The sequence below is a fragment of the Gymnoscopelus braueri genome (assembly GCF_963280865.1).
Source record: "Gymnoscopelus braueri genome assembly, chromosome: 15".
NCBI classification, from domain to species: domain Eukaryota; kingdom Metazoa; phylum Chordata; class Actinopteri; order Myctophiformes; family Myctophidae; genus Gymnoscopelus; species Gymnoscopelus braueri.
In genome coordinates, this window is record NC_137620.1 from 17,586,274 (window position 1) to 17,607,727 (window position 21,454).

At 40.0% G+C, this 21,454-nt stretch overlaps 1 protein-coding gene and 1 long non-coding RNA gene across 2 annotated transcripts; one reads left to right on the top strand and one right to left on the bottom strand.

Annotated features, from left to right (window-relative positions):
• Positions 1–533: 533 nt before the first annotated feature.
• Positions 534–5,156, bottom strand: LOC308101395 (E3 ubiquitin-protein ligase Midline-1-like; the record flags this gene model as incomplete). The annotated part of the gene is made up of 6 exons (XM_080450818.1): positions 534–556; positions 1,983–2,193; positions 2,766–2,778; positions 3,379–3,615; positions 4,098–4,366; positions 4,938–5,156. The coding sequence occupies 6 exons, from the start codon at positions 5,154–5,156 to the stop codon at positions 534–536; spliced, it is 972 nt and encodes a 323-aa protein (XP_080306944.1).
• A 3,811-nt stretch (positions 5,157–8,967) lies between these two features.
• On the top strand, positions 8,968–14,653 carry LOC308102397. Its single transcript, XR_013934648.1, has 3 exons — positions 8,968–9,183; positions 11,058–11,145; positions 14,299–14,653. It is a non-coding gene; the product is annotated as an uncharacterized lncRNA (long non-coding RNA).
• The last annotated feature ends 6,801 nt before the right edge of the window (positions 14,654–21,454 follow it).

Here is a 21,454-nt window from a genome sequence, read left to right on the forward strand (position 1 = left end):
TGTTTTAGTAAACACATCAAAAGACATAAGTTAAAAGCAACTCCGCAGATTTTTAAACCAGAATTCTATCATTCATTCTGAGGACATGAACATCTTCCCAATGCTGGGAAACCTGTTACCCTACGTATTGACGTGTACGCGTCGAAACAATTGTTGTACCTTAGCTGGAGAACATTTCCCTGTGTCGTCTAGACACAACAAATGACCAAAGATAGGATTCAGCTTCAAAATCTGCGTATGTTGGACTTTTACAAATTCAATAGGTTTTCTTTTTAGCACAACAGAGTTACATTGTATAAACTGCAATTGAACTATTAGCATACAGAAAATTCAGAGCAACTTTTTTACATTATGTCTGGTACTCAACTTTCCCAATATATACATATAGTGTGCGGTGCACACATGTTTAAGTCTTTGGTTTGCAGTGTGCAACTACATGTATACATAGAATCAAACCTTGAGTGAACCATTTAGCATGGCCAACAAGGCCATGTACATCAACCTGTGGTTCCTGTTCTATCCTACCAGAACATTCATTTGTACAGTCCCCTCTTCTCTACGAGTCACGTTTTAGGAAAAAGCACCACTTTATGTGTGCACCATGAGATTATCAAGGTGCTGGTCGTATTGAAATCAAACGTATAGGAAAACTATGTGGATTATTATAACGCCCCTCAAAAGGGGAAATTACAACAAATCTGGGGATTGTACGTGAACATTGTAAACAAAACCCTGGTATCCCTCAAACATTTTTTTCCCTTGGCTAAAGAGTAATGCCTCGTCTATGCTTTGTCGCACGACGGCATTGTGTGCCAAAAACAGGCCGACATTACAAGCTATGAGCTTGTAGGTCGGCAGTTTTTTTTGTTGTGCGACAAGCCGACAAAGTATGAATTGGGCTTAACCCGCTAGAACCGGGAAAGCATCTGTGTCATTTTAGATTTGAGCTATATATCGTCTCTGTCGGGCGTAAACCTCTCATGTCTAAAATGTACTTTTCAGGATTCAAATTCAAAAGTAGCGAGAGTAGCAGATCTACAAGCTCAAAATGCATCGCGCTGCGCTTGTGGATCTGCTACTTTTGATGCTTTTGTGAGACGCTGTAGTATGATCAAGTAACGCATTAATTTACGAAAAAACACGAAGTTAATATATGGAGATTGAGGCATTTCAGTCCCTCTGGAAAAAACAAAGAGGGTGCTATTCACTGCACCCTCTTGGATCAAACATTCTTGTCAAGCAAATATTGCCCAATACAAAACACACCATATACAGCAGTAATACAGCACCATAATACACAGCAGTATCATACATTAATTAAGAGGTTCACACTGGATAGTGCCGTCTGTGCAAAATGTGTTTTGGCTCCCGTGAATTAAATAATCTATACAAATGCATGTTGGAGGTTTTGAGAGAAGAAAAAAAAAGAAAAAGTGGCAATGGCTGTTTTCATTAGCTTTATATTATGCAACATTCCAGTATTATACGATATGATAGGGCTGGGCAATATATTTATACCATATCTATATCATATAAGACTAGATATAATCTGGGATTTTTCGATGTTGCAATAACGTGATATGGCATAAGTGTTATGTCACTTGAGCCAATTTGTCAAGTACTTTGTCAAATTGTCAAGTACTTGACCTACAAGCTCACAACACATCATGTTTTGAGCTTGTAGATTTGAAAAAATGTAATACAATGTCTATGTCACTATATGGTATTATCATCACAATATATAGGTATTTGGTCAAAAATATTATATTTGATTTTGTCCGTTATTGCCCAGCCCTAATATCGACACAAGCGATTATATCATCGATTAGTCAGGGAGTCGCAGAAAAAGAACGTGCCGAAAAACAAATACAAAAAACGCTACGGTCTGGAAACACGAACCCTAGCTGGCATTATCACTTCATCCTCCTCTTCCTCTTCCTCTTCACATTCTTCATCATCCTCCTCTTCCTCCTCCTCCTCGCCCTCGGGGCTGTAGACGTCGTCGGCGGACTCGCTCTGGTCCTGTCCTTCCTCCTCCTCCTCTTCCTCCTCTGCCACCTCCTCTTCGTCGTCCTCTGCGTCGCTCCTCATGTCTTCCTCCTCCTCGCTGCTGTCGTCCAGGTCATCGTCGTCTTCTTCCTCCTCCTCCTCCTCTGCGGCCTCTTCCTCATTCTCCTCTTGCTCCTCTTCCTCCTCCAGCACCGGGAAATTACCTTTAAAAGAAAAAAAAAATCACTGGGGGGGTCACGGCCTGAAAATTTGGGAACCCTTGCGCTAGTGTCTGGTGCGAACATTCTGCAAAAAACAGCTCACAACGCCACATGTTGTCAGTTCGTAGATCAGCCATTTGCAGTGCAGAGATTTGGTATAGAAGGGGGAAAAAAAGACCCCTGCGACCACCCGTCAATAAGGTACGTATATAAGTGGTTAAAGCTGCAATCTGTAAGATGTATGTTCTTCCCAGGATTCCACATCCGCTTAATCCTCTGTGTAGTGACTACTTCTTCCCAATATTCAAAACCATTTAAAAGTAGCGCTAAGAGACTGAGCTTCAGCAGGAACTGTGTGACACGTTTCCAACTCCAAACAAAGCAAGAAAACTTCTTGCTGTAAAGGTGATTTATTAACACAACATAATAAGATCCAAAAATGTTGTACTGAAATTTAGATGAATGAAACTGAAGGCAAAAAACTTCAAACGTAAATGATCAACAGAAAATATTGAGCCCAGCTCACCCCCCTTCACTAACTGAATGCCTCCTTACCCGAGACACACAGCTGACATAAACCAAAGATAATGAGCAGACACACAGCAGGAGCTAATCAATCAATTAGGAAATGAGACATCAAAACAAAGCGTGGGAAAAACCAAACAAAAATAAGATCAACACAAACAAAATATATATTTTGGCTCCTACACTCTGATCATTTTCAGAGCTTCCGTGCTGCAGACCACTGGTTCCCAAACAGTGGGTCGGGACCCATATGTGGGACTCGTGGACCCCTTTATTTTTTGTTTCCTAGATTTAGTTTTTAATTATTATTTCTTCAAAAGATTTTTTTAAAAATCTCAAAAAATGCACTGAGTTAAAAACGAATTCATTTTTTTTTTTTTATGAATTCCATTAAAAACAATGTAACAAAATTAATGAATCCATTAACTAGAGGGAAAAAAATGTTTTAATAAGAAGTGAAAATAGCCAATCTACAAGCTTGTGAGCTTGCCTTGTAGATCTGCTATTTTCACTAGGATACTTAATAAAATACATTTTCTTTTGGGTCTTGAGCTAAAAGGTTTGGGAACCACTGCTCCAGACTGTATGACCGAAGCATTTGAAAATTGTGGGAGGCAACAGTCTGGCCAAGCGAGACTAGTACCTGTATATCTCATCATGATCCTGGCACTTCCTCCTCCTGAAGTCGTCTGAGTGCATGATGGGGTGTGTCAGCACGTGTTCTCGGAACGCCGGCAGCTCCAGGTGAGGCTTGACGTGTTCCTGGCACATGGACACCTCGCACTTCAGACACATCTTCACCGCCAGCGGAGGACACTCAGCGGACGCGCCGGATGCGGACGCCACTGCGTCAGCGGAGGCCCCTGGAGTCACCACGTCCCTAAGGGATGTTACGGTCATGACATGGATTTTTGTTGGCGATTAATTGTCATACAAATGATTGCGATGAACAATTTAAGCTTGTGTTTTGGCATTGAACATTTGGAACAAATAAATCAAAATTACATTTCTGTTTGCATTTTTAGGATGGATTTGTAAAGAGAAATTGCACAGGGCAGATATGAAAAATAACTTTAAATATACAAAGAAATTACTGACAATGACTGGTATACATAACAAAAATAAATAATGTACAATAGCCAGGCCATGCATTTAATAAATCATAACACTAATAATACTGAAATAGACGATCTTCAAACTCACGCCACAAGCTTGTAAATCGACTATTTCGCAACAGATGAATTTATTCAGATGACTGGAAACGATTCTGACGATAATGCGAAAAATAACAGCAAATAATTATAATTAATAATTGTGATCAGGCGATGTCATATTATGTCATAACTTAAGACAGGACCTTACCCGTCCCCGGAAGAGGAGGAGGCGCCTCCCGAGGCCTCTTCTTCCCGTGCCTCGGCCCCCTGCGGGGCCTCAGCCGCTGTTGGAGGAGAGCAGTAGTCACACAGCACCGCCGACACAGTCCTGACCGGCTGCTGCACCCAATGGGACGAGGAGGAGGAGGAGGAGGAGGGCCCCCCCCTGTGTGTGGAGCTGCCAGCGGAGGAGGAAGCGGCCGGCGCCGCCGGCGCCGCCCGGCCTCTCTTCCGGTAATCCTCTGCGATGTTGGCCAGCTTGAAAAGGTATAGGGAAACAGTCAGATAAGTCAGTGGTTCTCAAACTCAGGTTTGGGATTTGTAGTGCACCCAACAAAAAAAAAGTGCAAGACAAAGAAGACTAGACTAGGACAACAAGACCTCAGTCACACTGTCAGTCAATCACAACAGGAGGGAAAATAAACTAAACACACACACACACAACCCACAAAACAACAAGTGAACCTAGGAGTCTCCTACAGTGAAAACGTGGGTCTTAAGCATGTTTAACCCATTCAAACCAGGAACGCATCTGTGCAACCACTTTAACTATTATTTTATACTTTGGCTATTTTTGAAGAATCGTGAAAATGTGTGCACATTTTTAACTCAACTCTTTGCTTCTGGGGGTCCCTGGAACAACATATTTTGAGATGGGGGTCCGCGGCCAAATACATATAATTTTGGGGGTCCTTGACATGAAAAAGATTGAGAACCACTGATATAGAAACATAGGTTTTGCAGAAAACTGTTAGTGATTTAGAAGACATTTTTAGAATCGGCTTCAGGTCTTAATGGGTTAAAAAAAAAAGTCTGTTGCCTTCCTTGCCTTGAAGTTCTTCTGGAGGGAGATGGTGGAGCGGTGGCTCTCGCGGCACTCGCGGAAGCGGCCGCGGTCCGCCTGGCGCTTGAGGCGGCGCAGGCAGGCCAGGCAGAAGTTGTGTCCGCAGGGCAGCAGGTGGGGGTCGCGGTACAGGTCCAGGCACACCGGACAGGTCAGCTCCTCCTTCAGGACGCTGGACTGGTCGGGCAGCAGGGCGGAGGCCATGTTGGGCAGGAAGGTAGGGGAGGGAAGAGGGAGGGAGGGAGGGAGGGTTGGTCGTTCAGACTGGTGGCGATATAAGAAGAGGGAGGGAGGGAGGGAGGGTTGGTCGTTCAGACTGGTGGCGATATAAGAAGAGGGAAGGGTGTTAGTGAGTTGTTCCGATAAGTTGCCGATATTACCCAAAATGCTGGTATCGGTGTCGGCGAGTATGCCAGTCTATGGAATTCCGATTCTATGGCATTTATCACATGATGAGATTTCATTTACATATTTTGGACAGGATTTTGCACTGTTTTGTATTCTTACTGTACAATTTACATTGTTATTTTACTAACTGTAAGCTGCACTTTAACTATTATTAATGGATTTTTGGGCGGTGTAGCCGCCCCTATAAGTGGGGTTGGGACATCTCATTAGTATTAGTTTCCTGCACTGTGATTGGCCCAGCTGGCCCAGTTAGCTGTACTGTGATTGGCTGACTCTATTGGCTGACTCTATTCAGCACTGTGATTGGCTAGCGAGACACATGATGACATAATAACCTATAAATAAGATTATGGACTTCTAAAAATCCTTTCTTTTTGGAAGTGAGCTTCCATCACTATGATGACCAATAAAGATTCTTTTCAATAAATGTATTTCTTTTTTGAAGTGAGCTTCCATCACTATGATGACCACTGTGATGACCACACCGCCCACTTCACACTGGGTGTGATTTTTTATTTTCATGGACCCCCATAACTCTGAGAGTGTACAAATGGAACCAAATGGACCTGTAATGATCCATTTGGTTCCATTTGTACACTATCGGTGTTACAGACCTGTAAGGGTCCATTTGGAAAACCCCTCAAGGAACTCTGAGGGTCCCTGGACCCCACTTTGAGAACCACTGACCTAGATATCCTTTTTTTTTACACATTGGTATCATATCGGTACTCTGTATCAACCGATATGCAAGTTATGGGTATCGGAATCGGTATCGGTATCGGTATCGGGATGGTGACAATGGTATTGGTACATCTCTAGGGGTTAGGGGTGCCATTTTAAAGCTGCACTATGTAACTTTCCTGTTCTTCCCCCGGATTTGAACCCGGGTCTCCTGTGCAAGTGCTGAAATGTATACCACACTATAGCCTGCTTGCTCAGGGGATACATTGAATTGACCTTCAGGACAAGATTTGTGTCAAACCCAAGGGTGCAGCTTCCTGTTCTGATATAGAGTCTATACAGGAAGCGAGTTCAAGTGACAGTTCATATGAATGGCCTGTAGTTTCGTTGTTTTACCCCTGCTGGTGTCAGAAAGAATTTCTCTCAATGCAAGTGGAGATATATTGTCTCTGTCGGGTGGAAACCATTATGTCCAAAACGGTTACTTTTCAGGATCCAAATTCAAAAATAGATCTACAAGCTCAAGCTAGGGCATTAATTTACGAAAAAAAGACAAAAATGGAGACATGAGGTTTCTGTCCGACTACATATTTGGTTAGGACAAACACAAACACACACAAACACACACACACACACACACACCACATTTGTGCTACTCAAAATGTGTGTGACAGTGTCTTGTCCACACTCACTTGACTTCTGTTATACTGTAACATTCACCAGGCTAACCACTCAAGTGTTTGTTTATTTGTTTCAGCATTTCTCCTCCCCCATTGGCTAGTTATTATCAATCACATACTGACAGTGCCAGATATACAGTAGGTATACTAGTGGCGTCCCGTAGCTCTCACCCCCATAGTGAGCAAATGCTTTCTGAAGCATATCAAAGAGCTGATCAACAGTGTGATGCCACCCACCCTCTGCCGTGTCGGCTCCCACCGATTTACTTACTGCCAAAACAGTTCTGCTAAAAAAACACAAGGACCAGTTCTGCCCAGTTTTCCCCTCCAAAACGGGTCCAAGTCTCTCAAGTCAAATTCTCTCAATTCTCTTACAGGTCATTTACATCAACTGGCAGGAGGCAGCCATGCCAAAAAGTATTTGTTTACCACACCCATTAGCAGGCTAACCACGCAAGGCACCAAACTTGCAAATCAGGAGCAGTGTCCTTGTGAGACTTGCTCACAAGGACACTTCAGCACGCGGCCCAGGAGGAGAAGGCGAGGATCAAATTCTAGACCAGTGCTTCCCAAACCTTTCAGCTACTTAAACGTTTTTTATTTATTTACAGAAATTATTAGATTTTTTGCGCATCATGTTTGGGCAGCTCTTTACGTAAACTCGAAATCAGACCACGAATACTTCGGGCCGCTATCTGGCCCTCACACCTAGATTGCACCGTCGATCCGACTGATATGCCCATATATGGGCATGCCCACTTTCGTGCCCATATGGAGCTGACTGATCTGTTTGCTTGATGCCATAACGACACATTGCGGTTAGACAACACACTCCATATTTGGGGGTAGCTGCACTTGATGAACCTGGTGTCTGTAAAGGCCTTCACCTGGCCCACAAAGTAGCTTTGCGTGGTTTACTAATAGGCCTCTAGATTAAAGCATGTAAAGCAATAAATGCAAACAGGCTATGGCGCCTCTGTAGGCTAAAGTATGTCAAGCAGTACAGTAAATGTAAACTGGCATATTGGCTAATCTATATTTTTGACTACTAGCCATGCTAGTCTACAACAGTGGTTCTCACTCTTTAGAGGCCGCGACCCCCCAAAATAATCATATTTTAACTGGGGACCCCCCACCCTGACAAGCACTTGGAATTGTAAGAGTTGAGGCATTACATTTAGTTTGACTCAGTTCCACAGATACATATTATGAACATATTTATCTGTGGAATATATACTGCTGCTCTTCTTTCTTTTGATACTCATTCTTGACGATTATATTTATGTTTATCATATATATATAATATTTATTATGAGTGTGGTGGACAAAGGAAAAGTTAAATTTCATTGTGTGGTGTAAACATCTGCATTTTACATGTGCATATAGGAGAATTTTGAATCTTGAATTTCAGTTCTGCACATTAAGATAAACAACGCCTCTCATCATGTTTGGGCAGTTCTTTATGTTCTTCAATGTTTTGTCAGGTAAGTAGGCCTACAGAGTTCATGGCTATTTACATATAGGAAAAATTCACCCCAAAACAGAATTTAGGATACATGGTATTCCAACAATCTTGGACTACAATACTGTCTCGCTAAACTCAAAATCAGACCACAAATACTTTATGATTTATGATTAAATCAATTAGGACCTTTTGAGGTCATATGCTAGACGGAAGGGCCGTGCAGTGGCCTGCACCCCTAGTTTTATAGAGGTTTTATAGGACATTCTGCATAATGAGTAGCTACTTTCTACTTTTGGTACTTTAACTACAGTTTGATACCAATATTTTACTTGTAACAGAGTATTTCTACATTGCAGTATTGATACTTTTACTTTAAATGAGAGTACTTTTTCCACCACTGGTGATGAAGATGGGGTTACAAGCCCTTTCTAATCATGAGTGGCAACATGAATTCAGGCTAAATTGTTGTTTATGATGACAAAGACCACATTGGATTTTAAAGTATAGGCCTAATTACGAAATATGATTTGAAATGATAAATTACTAAATGGACTGCATTTATTTAGCGCCTTTCTCTAAAGCGCTTTCAGTGTATTTCACATTCACACCAACGGCGGAGGAAGCCATTAAAATATCTTATGATGTTTTACATATAGGCTATTAGATCGTTTTACATGTGAGACGAGGGAGGGAGTGAGGGAGGGAGGGAGAAGGAGATATAAGAGTCTTATGACATGCAGAGTAACATTCTCTTATGAATTGAGTACGTGAGGACCCCTATTGAATCAAGCCGAAAGGCTTTCTTTGGGTTTTCCATCCTTTTTAGTTGACCTTGTATTTTGAACTGTACTTCCATGTGCTATTTCTCTCTGCAAACTTCTAAATAAAGTATCCAAATCTATCAATCAATCAGCTAGTGTGTAAACCGGGATTACAACATCACTGAAGCTGCAAGGAATCAAGGCAAATGATGGATTGAAATTCACACTTTAAACAGGTTGGTTTACTCTCGTTACACAGCCCAGTTCTGTTATATACAGAATACTTCTATTTGTAGTATAAGCAGTAATAGCCTAATAATAATAATAATAATAATAATAATAATAATGATACCTTTTTTGCACAGTTGCAAAAAGTTCACCTCAAAGAGTTTATAGTGTTGTGAAATACAATGTAGCAATTTTTTTTTTTTGATTTGATAAAATAAAGAACAATTTAGTTTGGCCTAAATTTCTAAATTATGATTCCAATGTTTTGTGTTTCTGTTTCGACACAACCTTGGTTGATGTTGATTTCACCGTTCTAGCTACATGATGACTTCTTATGTCAAAGAATACGTCATCATATATCCTCGTATTTGTATCTTTCCAACCTTAAGTAGACCATTTAGAATATCAAACTTGTGAGTTTAACACTATCATGAATGCAACATTAATGGCACCTCAAAACCCCCAGGATCATGTTGCATTAGGCAGTGAAATGCATTGGGAATTTATTGATTAGTCAAATGACCAATAACCATCTCTGTGGCCTTCGCCTATAGGCCCACCAAACCGCGTGGTAACCTACATATTGGACTATAACCTATTGTGTGTCACAATCCATGCTCTAAACATGGGTCTTCTACAGGGGGTCCATGACCCCTATGGCGGGGGTCTTCAATGTTTTTCAGGCCAAGGACCCCTTAGCTCAGAGAAAGATTAAGCAGGGGCCCCCACTACATATTGTATACAATTGTGTTGCAGATTAAACTTTTTCATAGATTTCATAGATAGCCTTGTAGAAGTCTTTGACTTGATCAGTGTTGTGTAAATTCAGGTGTTTTCGTTTGTTTAAATATCTTATGAATATGATGGGTCATGTTAATGTGTATTTTCAGACATTTAACCACAAAAAAACAGGCTATAAAAATCATGGGTCAGAAACCGAAGAGATAGCACCATTGTGGTATATTAAGAAAACACAACCTTTTTACTTTTGAAAATGTTCTGTTTTTTGTACTATCAAATAGTTTTTAAATGTTTACATAACCTCTGTTTTCTAGACTGGTTGGTAGATGTCAGAGCTCTGGAAGTAAAAATTGTCGGTCTACAAGCTCACATAACTTGTAGATCGGCTATTTTCAGCAAATATTCCCTCCAGAATAGGGATGCTAGGGTTGAAGTGGTTAATGTAAAAAATCCCATCACAAAAAAGATTTGGCAGCCCCCCTGTGTAACTCTGGGGACCCCCTAGATGACCAGGACCCCCTGTTGAAGACCCATGCCCTATGGGGTTGTAAGACTCCAAATCTTTCTGTGATGAAAATGTTTTGTTTTGTTTGTCTGAAACTATACAGTCCATTACCATGAATTCAAAACATTTGCAAATTTTACTATAAATAAACAAATAAATAAACAAATAAACAAATAAACAAACAAACAAACAAACAAATAAACAAACAAGCAAACATACAACATCCATTTTTCTATACTTTTAATTCTACTCCACTACATCTCAGAGGCAAATATTGTACCTTTACTCCACTACAATTATTTGAAAACTTACTAGTTACTTTTTTTCTGAGTACACGGACACATCTGAGTACTTTTTCCACCACTTGTTTCAAATCTCTCAACACAACAGTCATGAGACAATCAGCTAAATGGTGACTGAGCTAGCTTTGAAAGAAAAGATGAAAGTTGAATAAACTTCACAATTTTATTATCTCTTTTTATAAGGCCTCTCTTTCCTTGGCCGGAAAAACTTGACCCCTGCTCTAAAACATAGAAAATCATGCATGTTGTCACCCGTTAAAATGTATAATGCTATTAAAGTTTGTTACTGAAAGGTTTGTTACTGTAATGCAAATGTTCTGTGTTTATGGAATAGTTGCAGTTCTGACAAACAGCGCCTCTCAGTGGAGGTATCACACACATCATGTTTGGGCAGCTCCTTATGTTCTTCAAGGTTTTGTCAGGTAAGTAGGAATGCAACATTCATGGCTGTTTACATTAAGGGAAAATCCACCCCAAAACAGAATTAACATTGTGCTATTCCGGTGACCTTGGACAGCAAGTAAATATTTGCAAACCTCCCAAGTCCCTAAGATGGAAATCAGGACAGGAAGGCTTTATTATGTCATCAATCAGTGTGGAATTTGGAGTTGGGCTCACATAATTTTCATGTGAGATATTAGCCTACGTCCAGATGAGTTTAGGGCCTATATAGATATAGGGGCTTACAGCTTTGAATCCCTGTAAAAAAAAACACCATGGGTGACCTACTGGTCATAAATTGCTTTGTTTTAATTCATGTTATTTAAATAAAAAAGTATTTTAATGTATGAAATGTGCTATATGGATAAAGTTTGATTGATAATATAGATTAGAAGTTGTTTCAGGATTTGTCTCTTGATTACATTAGCTTTATTACTCTGCTTTTGTTCAAATTCACAAATTAAAACTGTAAGCTATAGAAATAACATGTAAATTCAATTGTAGAGTGGATTTATTCGTTGACTTCTATCACTGTCCCAGTTTAGCATAACATTAATAATGGAGTCAGATGTCAGAGAGAGGAAAGGGAAGTGGGACAAAAAAGGTACATCTTGTCTTTTTTGTAGACCAAAACGCAAGGAGAGATAATCAGTGACTACAGGCAGACAGGGGAGGCAGATCAGAAACCCAAGCTGTTTTTTTTGCCAGAACATAACCAAGTCCACACTTGAAAAAAGGTAGTAACCGCAAGTAACCGCTGTTTTATTGAAATTGGTCATGTCTGAGGTACGAGTGACACCCTTGTAAATAAATGAGTATGGTCCAGCGAGAGTGAGAGCTCCGCTGCTCCAAGTGCCCCCCCCCCCCCGGCAGCTGAGCTCACAGGTAGAGAGGAGAAAGCTTCTTAGCAGTGGTGGAAAGTAACTAAGTACATTTACTCAAGTACTGTACTTAAGTACACATTTGAGGAATTATTACTTTACTGGAGTATTTCCATTTTTCTATACTTTAAAGATGGAGTGCCATGATATTTTTCAACCCTAAAACCTGATCATAAGGTATTATTATTATGTAAGGATTTTTTTCAACAAAAAAAAAGTGTACAGTAAGTGTTAAAATGTTTATGTAGACACACCCACCAGTGCATTAAGTATACCTGGTTCTCACCTTAGCACCTCCTCCACCACCTTAGCACCACCCACCTGTCCTAGTCCCTCCTCCTCCTCATGCCCACACCTGTTGTGTTATGATAATGAGGGGGAGGGTGTGGGCTTTGTGATGTCACTAAAGCGCTGTTTCTCTATTGGCACGTTTGACCCTCAAGGTTTCAGCCTCCAGGAAGAAACTCCAAATAGTCAGAGAAGACATAAAACACCATAAAAACACCACCGGGGGGCTTAATGAAGTTCTATCAACCTCATAGACACATGGAAAACAGAAAAAGTGCAAAAACATGGCACCACCTCTTTAACTTCTACTACATCTCAGAGGCAAATATTGCACTTTTACTCCACTACAATTATTTGACAACTTTAGTTAGCCTACTTGTTACTTTGTAGATTTTGATTATTATTACAAAACATACATTTCCCACTTCTGCCCTATATACATTTCGGCCATTTGAAAATAGCCGATCTACAAACTGACAATGCGTCGCGATGCGAGCTTGTAGCTTGTAGAGCTTGTAGATCTGCTATTTTCTAAAGGTTTTTATGCATTTTTGTCTCCGCAAGGCCTAAAGGCAAGGCGAGAGAGTATGTTTTGCACCCTGTTTGTCCGTCCTTGTGTCAGTCCGTGTGTCCATCCGTGTGTCCTGTCCGTCCGCGAGCAGCTAATCTCCGGCACCGTTGGCCCGGTCGCTGCTAAACTGTGCACACACACTCCCTCAATGCCAATTCAGAACCTCTGCCCCAAATTTTCACATGGGCCTGTTATAGCGCCACCAGGAGGCCGATTTGTGCAAAACCCATTTTTTATATTACTCCTACAGATTTTATCCAAACGTCATGCAAATCGGTACACAGTATCTCTATAGTCATGTGATCAACCCGGATCTGTCCGATTTTCCATATTCCATCCTCATTGGCTAAGGTTGGCTTCCAAAGTTTGCAGGATTGGTCCGTTTTAAACAAAATGCCTCAAATCATGAACACAGCTTGCGATTTCCGTGAAATTTCACACGCACATTCCCACAAGGGTGAGGAAGAAATGGCACCCTTGAATGCAGTGTCTGCTTGCCGTGAAAGGCCTAAGAAGAAATGGCACTCTTTTCACATTGGCCTATTATAGCGCCAACAGGAGGCCACAATAACGTACCTGACCTGGCCCGAGGAGCACTTTTTCTAGTTTTTATTTGAAAACTTGTGAAATGGGACATTGTGCATAATGAGTACTTTCTACTTTTGGTACTTTAAGTACATTTTGATACCAATACTTTTGTACTTTTACTCAAGTAAATTTAGCAGTATTTTACTTAAGTAAAAAAAAAATGTACTTTTTCCACCCCTGCTTGTTAGTAAACGACCCAACATTTGCTGCTATTTAAAAAGGGTTTTCAATATTTGGTACTTCCATGTATCCTAGTCAATTTCTGTATACGTCTCAAGCGGTGTCGGGTGTGTATACACCTAGTCCACTACTTCAGAGCACAGCACACTTCTGGTTGACTGTCGCTTTTGAGAAAAGTTGCACATTTCTGAATTTTTTTCGCTCCGCTTTTTGCTGGCTCCGGCTCCTGCAACGGTGGGAAAAGCGCCGGTCGCTCCTCTCTATGGACACTCATTGAACCTTGCCGCTTTCTCAGAACTCAGCAGCGAAATACTGCTGGTGTGAATTCACCTCATCATTCCCCTAATTAACTCATAACTAGTATCAGGCTAATGATACTTCACGCCATAAAAATTAAATTCATTATTACTTCACCCCAGAGCGAATGAGTTATGTTGGCAATTTCCTCAGGTGAAAATGACGTACTGTAACTTACGCCGCTAACACAGACCGTATACGCCACACAGTCAGCGATAGCCACAGTACAAAATTGCAGCACTTGTAGGCAAATGTGTGTATTTAGACTTTGAGACTCTAGTCTTGCTTATAGTAAATAAATACGTTTATTACATCTCTACTCATTACAGGCCTTTGTGTTCTGACATCAAGTGCTTTACGTGTGTACCACTATATCACTATTCCGAAGACCTGGTCTGAAGCTCAGCGCCACTGCAGAGAGAACTACACTGACCTGGTCACCATAAACAGTTCCGAGGAATATAGAAAAATATGCATGTCCATGCCTGGTGGTGGTGATTATTACTGGACTGGTCTAGTGAGTGGAGACTGGCACTGGTCTCTGGCAGATCCCGGTTTCTATGGACCAGGTGAGACTGGTTACAGGAACTGGTCTACAGGAGAACCCAGCAGTGTTGCTGGTGATGACTGTGTCCGTGTCAGTGGAGGTCTCTGGTCCTCCACCGCATGTACAAATACAATGCCCTTCATCTGCTATGTTGGTGAGTGACTGACATTTGTATTCCTCTTCTCTGCTAAGATTAAGTTCGGTAAAAGACATGATAATTCAAGCCTGCTTGGTCCACTCTCAAAAGACCATATCGTTGCTGTCGGGCAGAAACCTCTCATCTCAATATTCTAACTGTTTGTGTTTTTTCGTAAATGAATGCCCTACTTGATCATACTACAGCGTCACACAAAAGTAGCAGAAGTAGCAGATATACAAGCTAGAAATGCGGTGCGAAGCGACACTTTTTGAGCTGGCAGATCTGCTGGTTTTGCTATTTTTGAATTTGAATCCTGAAAAGTAACAGCTTTGGACATATGAGGTTTCAACCTGACAGAGACATGTGGGCATTATTGTTGGACAATAAACTTATCTTAGACAAATATGTCAAGACAGCTTTACAGTCCTTCTCCTGCTTCCTTCAGCCTAAACAGATCGCTAGAATACAAACATATTTTCTATCCCAACAAAACATATGAACATGGTGCTTTTGTCGCATCCATCTTTTCGCACTTTGCCCAAGTTTAGACAGTATGATTGTGTCTTAGAAGTTCTGCAATAATCTTTTTATTTTTCACACACACACACACACACACACACACACACACACACACACACACACACACACACACACACACACACACACACACACACACACACACACACACACACACACACACACACACACACACACACACACACACACACACACACACTTTTATTTGACAGGCATGGTAGAGGGTGAAGCTCGTTACTTTCTGGTAAATTCCTCCAAGACGTGGCTGGATTCTCAGCTCTACTGCAAGGACAGATACACAAACCTGGCCAGTGTGAGGAACCAGGCAGAGAACCAGGAGATTGAGACACTCACCGACGGATCTGCTGTCTGGATCGGCCTGTTCAGAAACGACTGGGAATGGTCTGATGGGAGCAACGCCTCATTCAGACACTGGTATCCGGGGTGGCTCTACCCCAGGTCAAAGAACTACGACTGTGTATTAATTGATCGTGCTAACACAGGGATGTGGAATGCTGTTTGCACAAGAAAGTACGGATATGTCTGCTACAATGGTGAGTTGCCGTTAGTATAATGCATTATACACATACTTGGCATTGTAATGCTGATCATAATCCTTTATGATCATATTTATAAGAGCTTATAAATAATCATAATGCTTTATAACCTTAACCATAACACATTATAAAGCTTATTATAATAACTTATAAGTTCAAGTATAAATGCATTGTATTATGCTTATAACACGTGATGGTTACAGTTATAAATATTCATAACAACGTATAATGCAATCATAACACATTATACAGTATGTTATAATGACCTATAATGTCAAGTATTATAATATTTCATAATTGCTCCCCACTTTGTAACACTTGCTATGCAACCCAAAATTAATTCTCATAGTTATGATCCATTATAATCAATTGATAATGCTTTATTATCACTGCTATAATGCATTATACTGTAATCACAGTTATAATGCATTATAAGTGATAAGGCATTATAACAGTGATTAAAATGTGTTATGACAGTATAAGGCATTTTAGATATTATAATACAGCATTATTAAATGATCATAAAGCAACAAATGGCCACTTATAATAACTTATGATCATAGTGTAATGCATTATAACAGTAATTATAGTGCATTATTACAGTGATTGAAAGGCGATACAAATGTAATAATAACACCATATGAAATTATCATAATGTTACAAATGTTCACTTTATATTAACATATAATCACAGTATAATGCCTTATAAGTGATAATAAGGCATTACAAACATGATAAAGCCACATCAAATGATCATAAAGTAACAAATGACCACTTATGATAACTTATAATCGTAGTATAATGCATTATAATAATGCATTATCATGATTATGACACATTATAACAGTGATAAGAAAGCATTACCAATTGTTTATAATGGATTATAACTATGAGAATTAATTTGGGATGCATAGCAAGTGTTACCAGTTTGGCAGCAATTATGAAGTATTATAACACTTGATACTTATAAGTCATTATAAAATGCCTTATAATGTGTTATGGTTATGGTTATAAAGCATTATGAGTATTTATGAGCTCTTATAAATCTGATTATACAGGAGCAGATTATAATACCTTATAAGTATGTTCATGATGCATTATACACATAGGATGCATAGCAAGTGCTACTGTATTGTTTTGTTTGAACCTCATCAATTCAGTTCAAATATTTTACATAACAAGTGAGAAGATTCTGTTTTGCTGATGTGAAACCCTCGTCCCCACAACCTCCACAGAGTCCCCCCACGTCCCCACAAAGACTATGCAGGTGTTGAAACTGAAGCTGACCCCAGGCGACCCCACTGTGGACATGAATGATCCTGCTGTGATGGAGGCCGTCTTGAAGCAGGTGAGTGTCACTAGACTGTAGGTACTAAGTCCAACATCACAGCTGGACCAGAATGTCTGTTGAGCACAATAACAACGTATCAGAGTCTGTGTTGAGGAGAATAACTTTTCTTTTTCTCTCAGATGAAAGAGAAACTGAAGCAGAGAGGGGTGAGTGGAGACATCAAACTGACATGGAAGAAGCAACCTGATGGAAAAGTCTTCAAAAAGGAAGAGAAAAAGAGGAAGAAGAAGACGGAGCTCTGAAAAAAAAGTATAATAATAATTCCAAAATGAGAACTCCACTGAATTACTTCTTATAATTTGTGAAGAATAGTTTGGATAGAATTTTTGATTTCTGAATCGCTGATATAGCTCAGGAAAACTTTAGTTTATGTATATTGTTTTCCATGTTCATTATACTAAGCTGTATTTAATATTGGAATGCATTAAACAAATGCACCTGGAGTTGCAGACCCTGCCAGTGCCTTCATCTCTTCTTTGTTCTACTTCTCTTGATAGCGACCGTAACCTTTTAAACGGAACCATTACTCATCTCTATGGGATAGTCTACTCTACATCATTTCCTCCAAGATTCATGAAAATGCCTTCTGCTTCTTAAAAACGAGTGCCTGTATAGAGAGATTTAAATTGAACTTTGTTGCATGTATTCAAAATCGCTCCTGATAAAGCCATCTGCTAAATGCCCAATATAGTGTTTATATCCCTCCCTCTGTGTGTACTGATCTAGCAAACAAAGAACTGCCAACAACAGTTGGGTATGTGCCGAGGATGATGAGCGGGTTAACATTCAGAAAGCGGCTGGGCAAGATGGGATTCCATGCCGGATGTTCAGAGCATGCACCATGCATCTATCAGGAGTTTTTACAATCCTGCTCAGAGGGTAGAGTAGCCTACCGTCCTGTTTCAAATGGCAGAATCATTTCACTGCTGAAAAAAGCAAGGTCGCGAATGGCGTCCCGTAGCTCTCACCCCCATAGTGAGCAAATGCTTTCTGAAGCATATCAAAGAGCCGATCAACAGTAGGATGCCACCCACCCTCTGCCGTGTCGGCTCCCACCGATTTACTTACTGCCAAAACAGTTCTGCTAAAAAAACACAAGTGCCCAGTTTTCCCCTCCAAAACGGGTCCAAGTCTCTCAAGTCAAATTCTCTCAATTCTCTTACAGGTCATTTACATCAACTGGCAGGAGGCAGCCATGCCAGAAAGTATTTGTTTACCACACCCATTTTGTGGGGGGGTTTACCAGGCTAACCACGCAAGGCACCAAACTTGCAAATCAGGAGCAGTGTCCTTGTGAGACTTGCTCACAAGGACACTTCAGCACGCGGCCCAGGAGGAGGAGGCGAGGATCAAATTCTAGACCAGTGCTTCCCAAACCTTTTAGCTACTTAAACGTTTTTTATTTATTTACAGAAATTATTAGAGTTTTTGCGCATCATGTTTGGGCAGCTCTTTACGTAAACTCGAAATCAGACCACGAATACTTCGGGCCGCTATCTGGCCCTCACACCTAGATTGCACCGTCGATCCGACTGATATGCCCATATATGGGCATGCCCCCTTTCGTGCCCATATGGAGCTGACTGATCTGTTTGCTTGATGCCATAACGACACATTGAGGTTAGACAACACACTCCATAGTGCGTAGCTGCACTTGATGAACCTGGTGTCTGTAAAGGCCTTCACCTGGCCCACAAAGTAGCTTTGCGTGGTTTGCTAATAGGCCTCTAGATTAAAGCATGTAAAGCAATAAATGCAAACAGGCTATGGCGCCTCTGTAGGCTAAAGTATGTCAAGCAGTAAATGTAAACTGGCATATTTTCCTAAAAAAAATTGCGTGGCTATGGCTAATCTATATTTTTGACTACTAGCCATGCTAGTCTACAACAGTGGTTCTCAACCTTTAGAGGCCGCGACCCCCCAAAATAATCATATTTTAACTGGGGACCCCCACCCTGACAAGCACTTGGAATTGTAAGAGTTGAGGCATTACATTTAGTTTGACTCAGTTCCACAGATACATATTATGAAAATATTTATCTGTGGAATATATACTGCTGCTCTTCTTTCTTTTGATACTCATTCTTGACGATTATATTTATGTTTATCATATATATCATATTTATTATGAGTGTGGTGGACAAAGGAAAAGTTAAATTTCATTGTGTGGTGTAAACATCTGCATTTTACATGTGCATATAGGAGAATGTTGAATCTTGAATTTCAGTTCTGCACATTAAGATAAACAACGCCTCTCAGCGGCCTGCACCTCTAGTTTTATACATTTGAAAACTTGTGAAATGGGACATTCTGCATAATGAGTAGCTACTTTCTACTTTTGGTACTTTAACTACAGTTTGATACCAATATTTTGTACTTCTGGACTTACTTGTAACAGAGTATTTCTACATTGCAGTATTGATACTTTTACTTAAGTAAAAAATTAGAGTACTTTTTCCACCACTGGTGATGAAGATGGGGTTACAAGCCCTTTCTAATCATGAGGGGCAACGTGAATTCAGGCTAAATTGTTGTTTATGATAACAAAGACCACATTGGATTTGAAAGTATAGGCCTAATTACGAAATATGATTTGAAATGATAAATTACTAAATGGACTGCATTTATTTAGCGCCTTTCTCCAAAGCGCTTTCAGTGTATTTCACATTCACACCAACGGCGGAGGAAACCATGCTAGGCACCAAACTTGCTCATCAGGAGCAGTTAGGGGTTCAGTGTCTTGCTCAAGGACACTTCAACACAACAAGGATCCAGGAGGAGCCGGGGATCGAACCGGCAACCATCCGATTCCAAGACTGAAGTTCCACCTCCTGAGCCCATGCCATCACGATTAATACACACCCTGCGGGACCATACTAACTTGCATGAGCCATTAAAATATCTTATGATGTTTTACATATAGGCTCTTAGATCGTTTTACATGTGAGACGAGGGAGGGAGTGAGGGAGGGAGGGAGAAGGAGATATACTGTAAGAGTCTTATGACATGCAGAGTAACATTCTCTTATGAATTGAGTACGTGAGGACCCCTATTGAATCAAGCCGAAAGGCTTCTTTGGGTTTTCCATCCTTTTTAGTTGACCTTGTATTTTGAACTGTACTTCCATGTGCTATTTCTCTCTGCAAACTTCTAAATAAAGTATCCAATCTATCAATCAATCAGCTAGTGTGTAAACCGGGATTACAACATCACTGAAGCTGCAAGGAATCAAGGCAAATGATGGATTGAAATTCACACTTTAAACAGGTTGGTTTACTCTCGTTACACAGCCCAGTTCTGTTATATACAGAATACTTCTATTTGTAGTATTAGTAGTAATAGCCTAATAATAATAATAATAGTAATAATAATAATAATAATAATAATAATAACAACAACAACAACAAAAACAACAACAACAAATAAATAAATAATAATAATAATAATAATAATAATAATCATAATAATAATACTGCTACTAATAATACAAATAATAATTTATGTATAGTATTATTTCATGTGTATATGGACCTCAAAGAGATTTACAGTGTTGTGAAACACAATACAGCCTAAAACTAGTCATCCTTTAAACATTTTCAACAAAGAATGAGTAGTTAGACATGTTGGGAAAATATGGGATAAAATAAAGGCCTATCTTGTCGAGCCCAAATTTCTAAAATACAATTCCAATATTTTGTGTTTGTGTTTCAACACAAGCTTGGTCAATGTCGATTTCACCCTGCTGTAAATAACTACCCTATGTGATGACTTATTTTGTTAAAGAATAAGTCATCATACTGTACAGTACTCATATTTATTTATTTCCAAACTTCAGAATATTGAACTGGTGAGTTCAACACTACCATGTATGCAAATTGCAAAATGAAAGGCACTTCGAAATTCCAGGAGAACACATTGCCTATATTTGACATAGGCTATAATATGCAGTCAAATTAATGGGGAACGGATTCATTAGTCCTATTAACCCATGATGACCTGATGTCTGCAGACTCTACACCAAAGGCCTTCGCCTGGTCCTCAAAGTTGATGTAGGATACATGTTTCAAAGCAGGAAATATTTAGCAGGAATATAAACATATTTTCATAAATTTTGTGGCTATGGCTAATTTATAAAAAAAAAAAGATTTCTTCACATGCTCTAAAACGTTGAAAATCATTAATTAAACGCATTAAAACATTCTATGTACTTAGATATGTGTATATTTTAAACAATTTTTTAAAGTAATATGTCACTGTTTGACGTCAACGATACCTGCCAACCTCAGACTGTCAGATAACAGGAGTTAGGGGGGTGGGGGGTGTCATACTGACCATAGATATATATAAAGGCTAG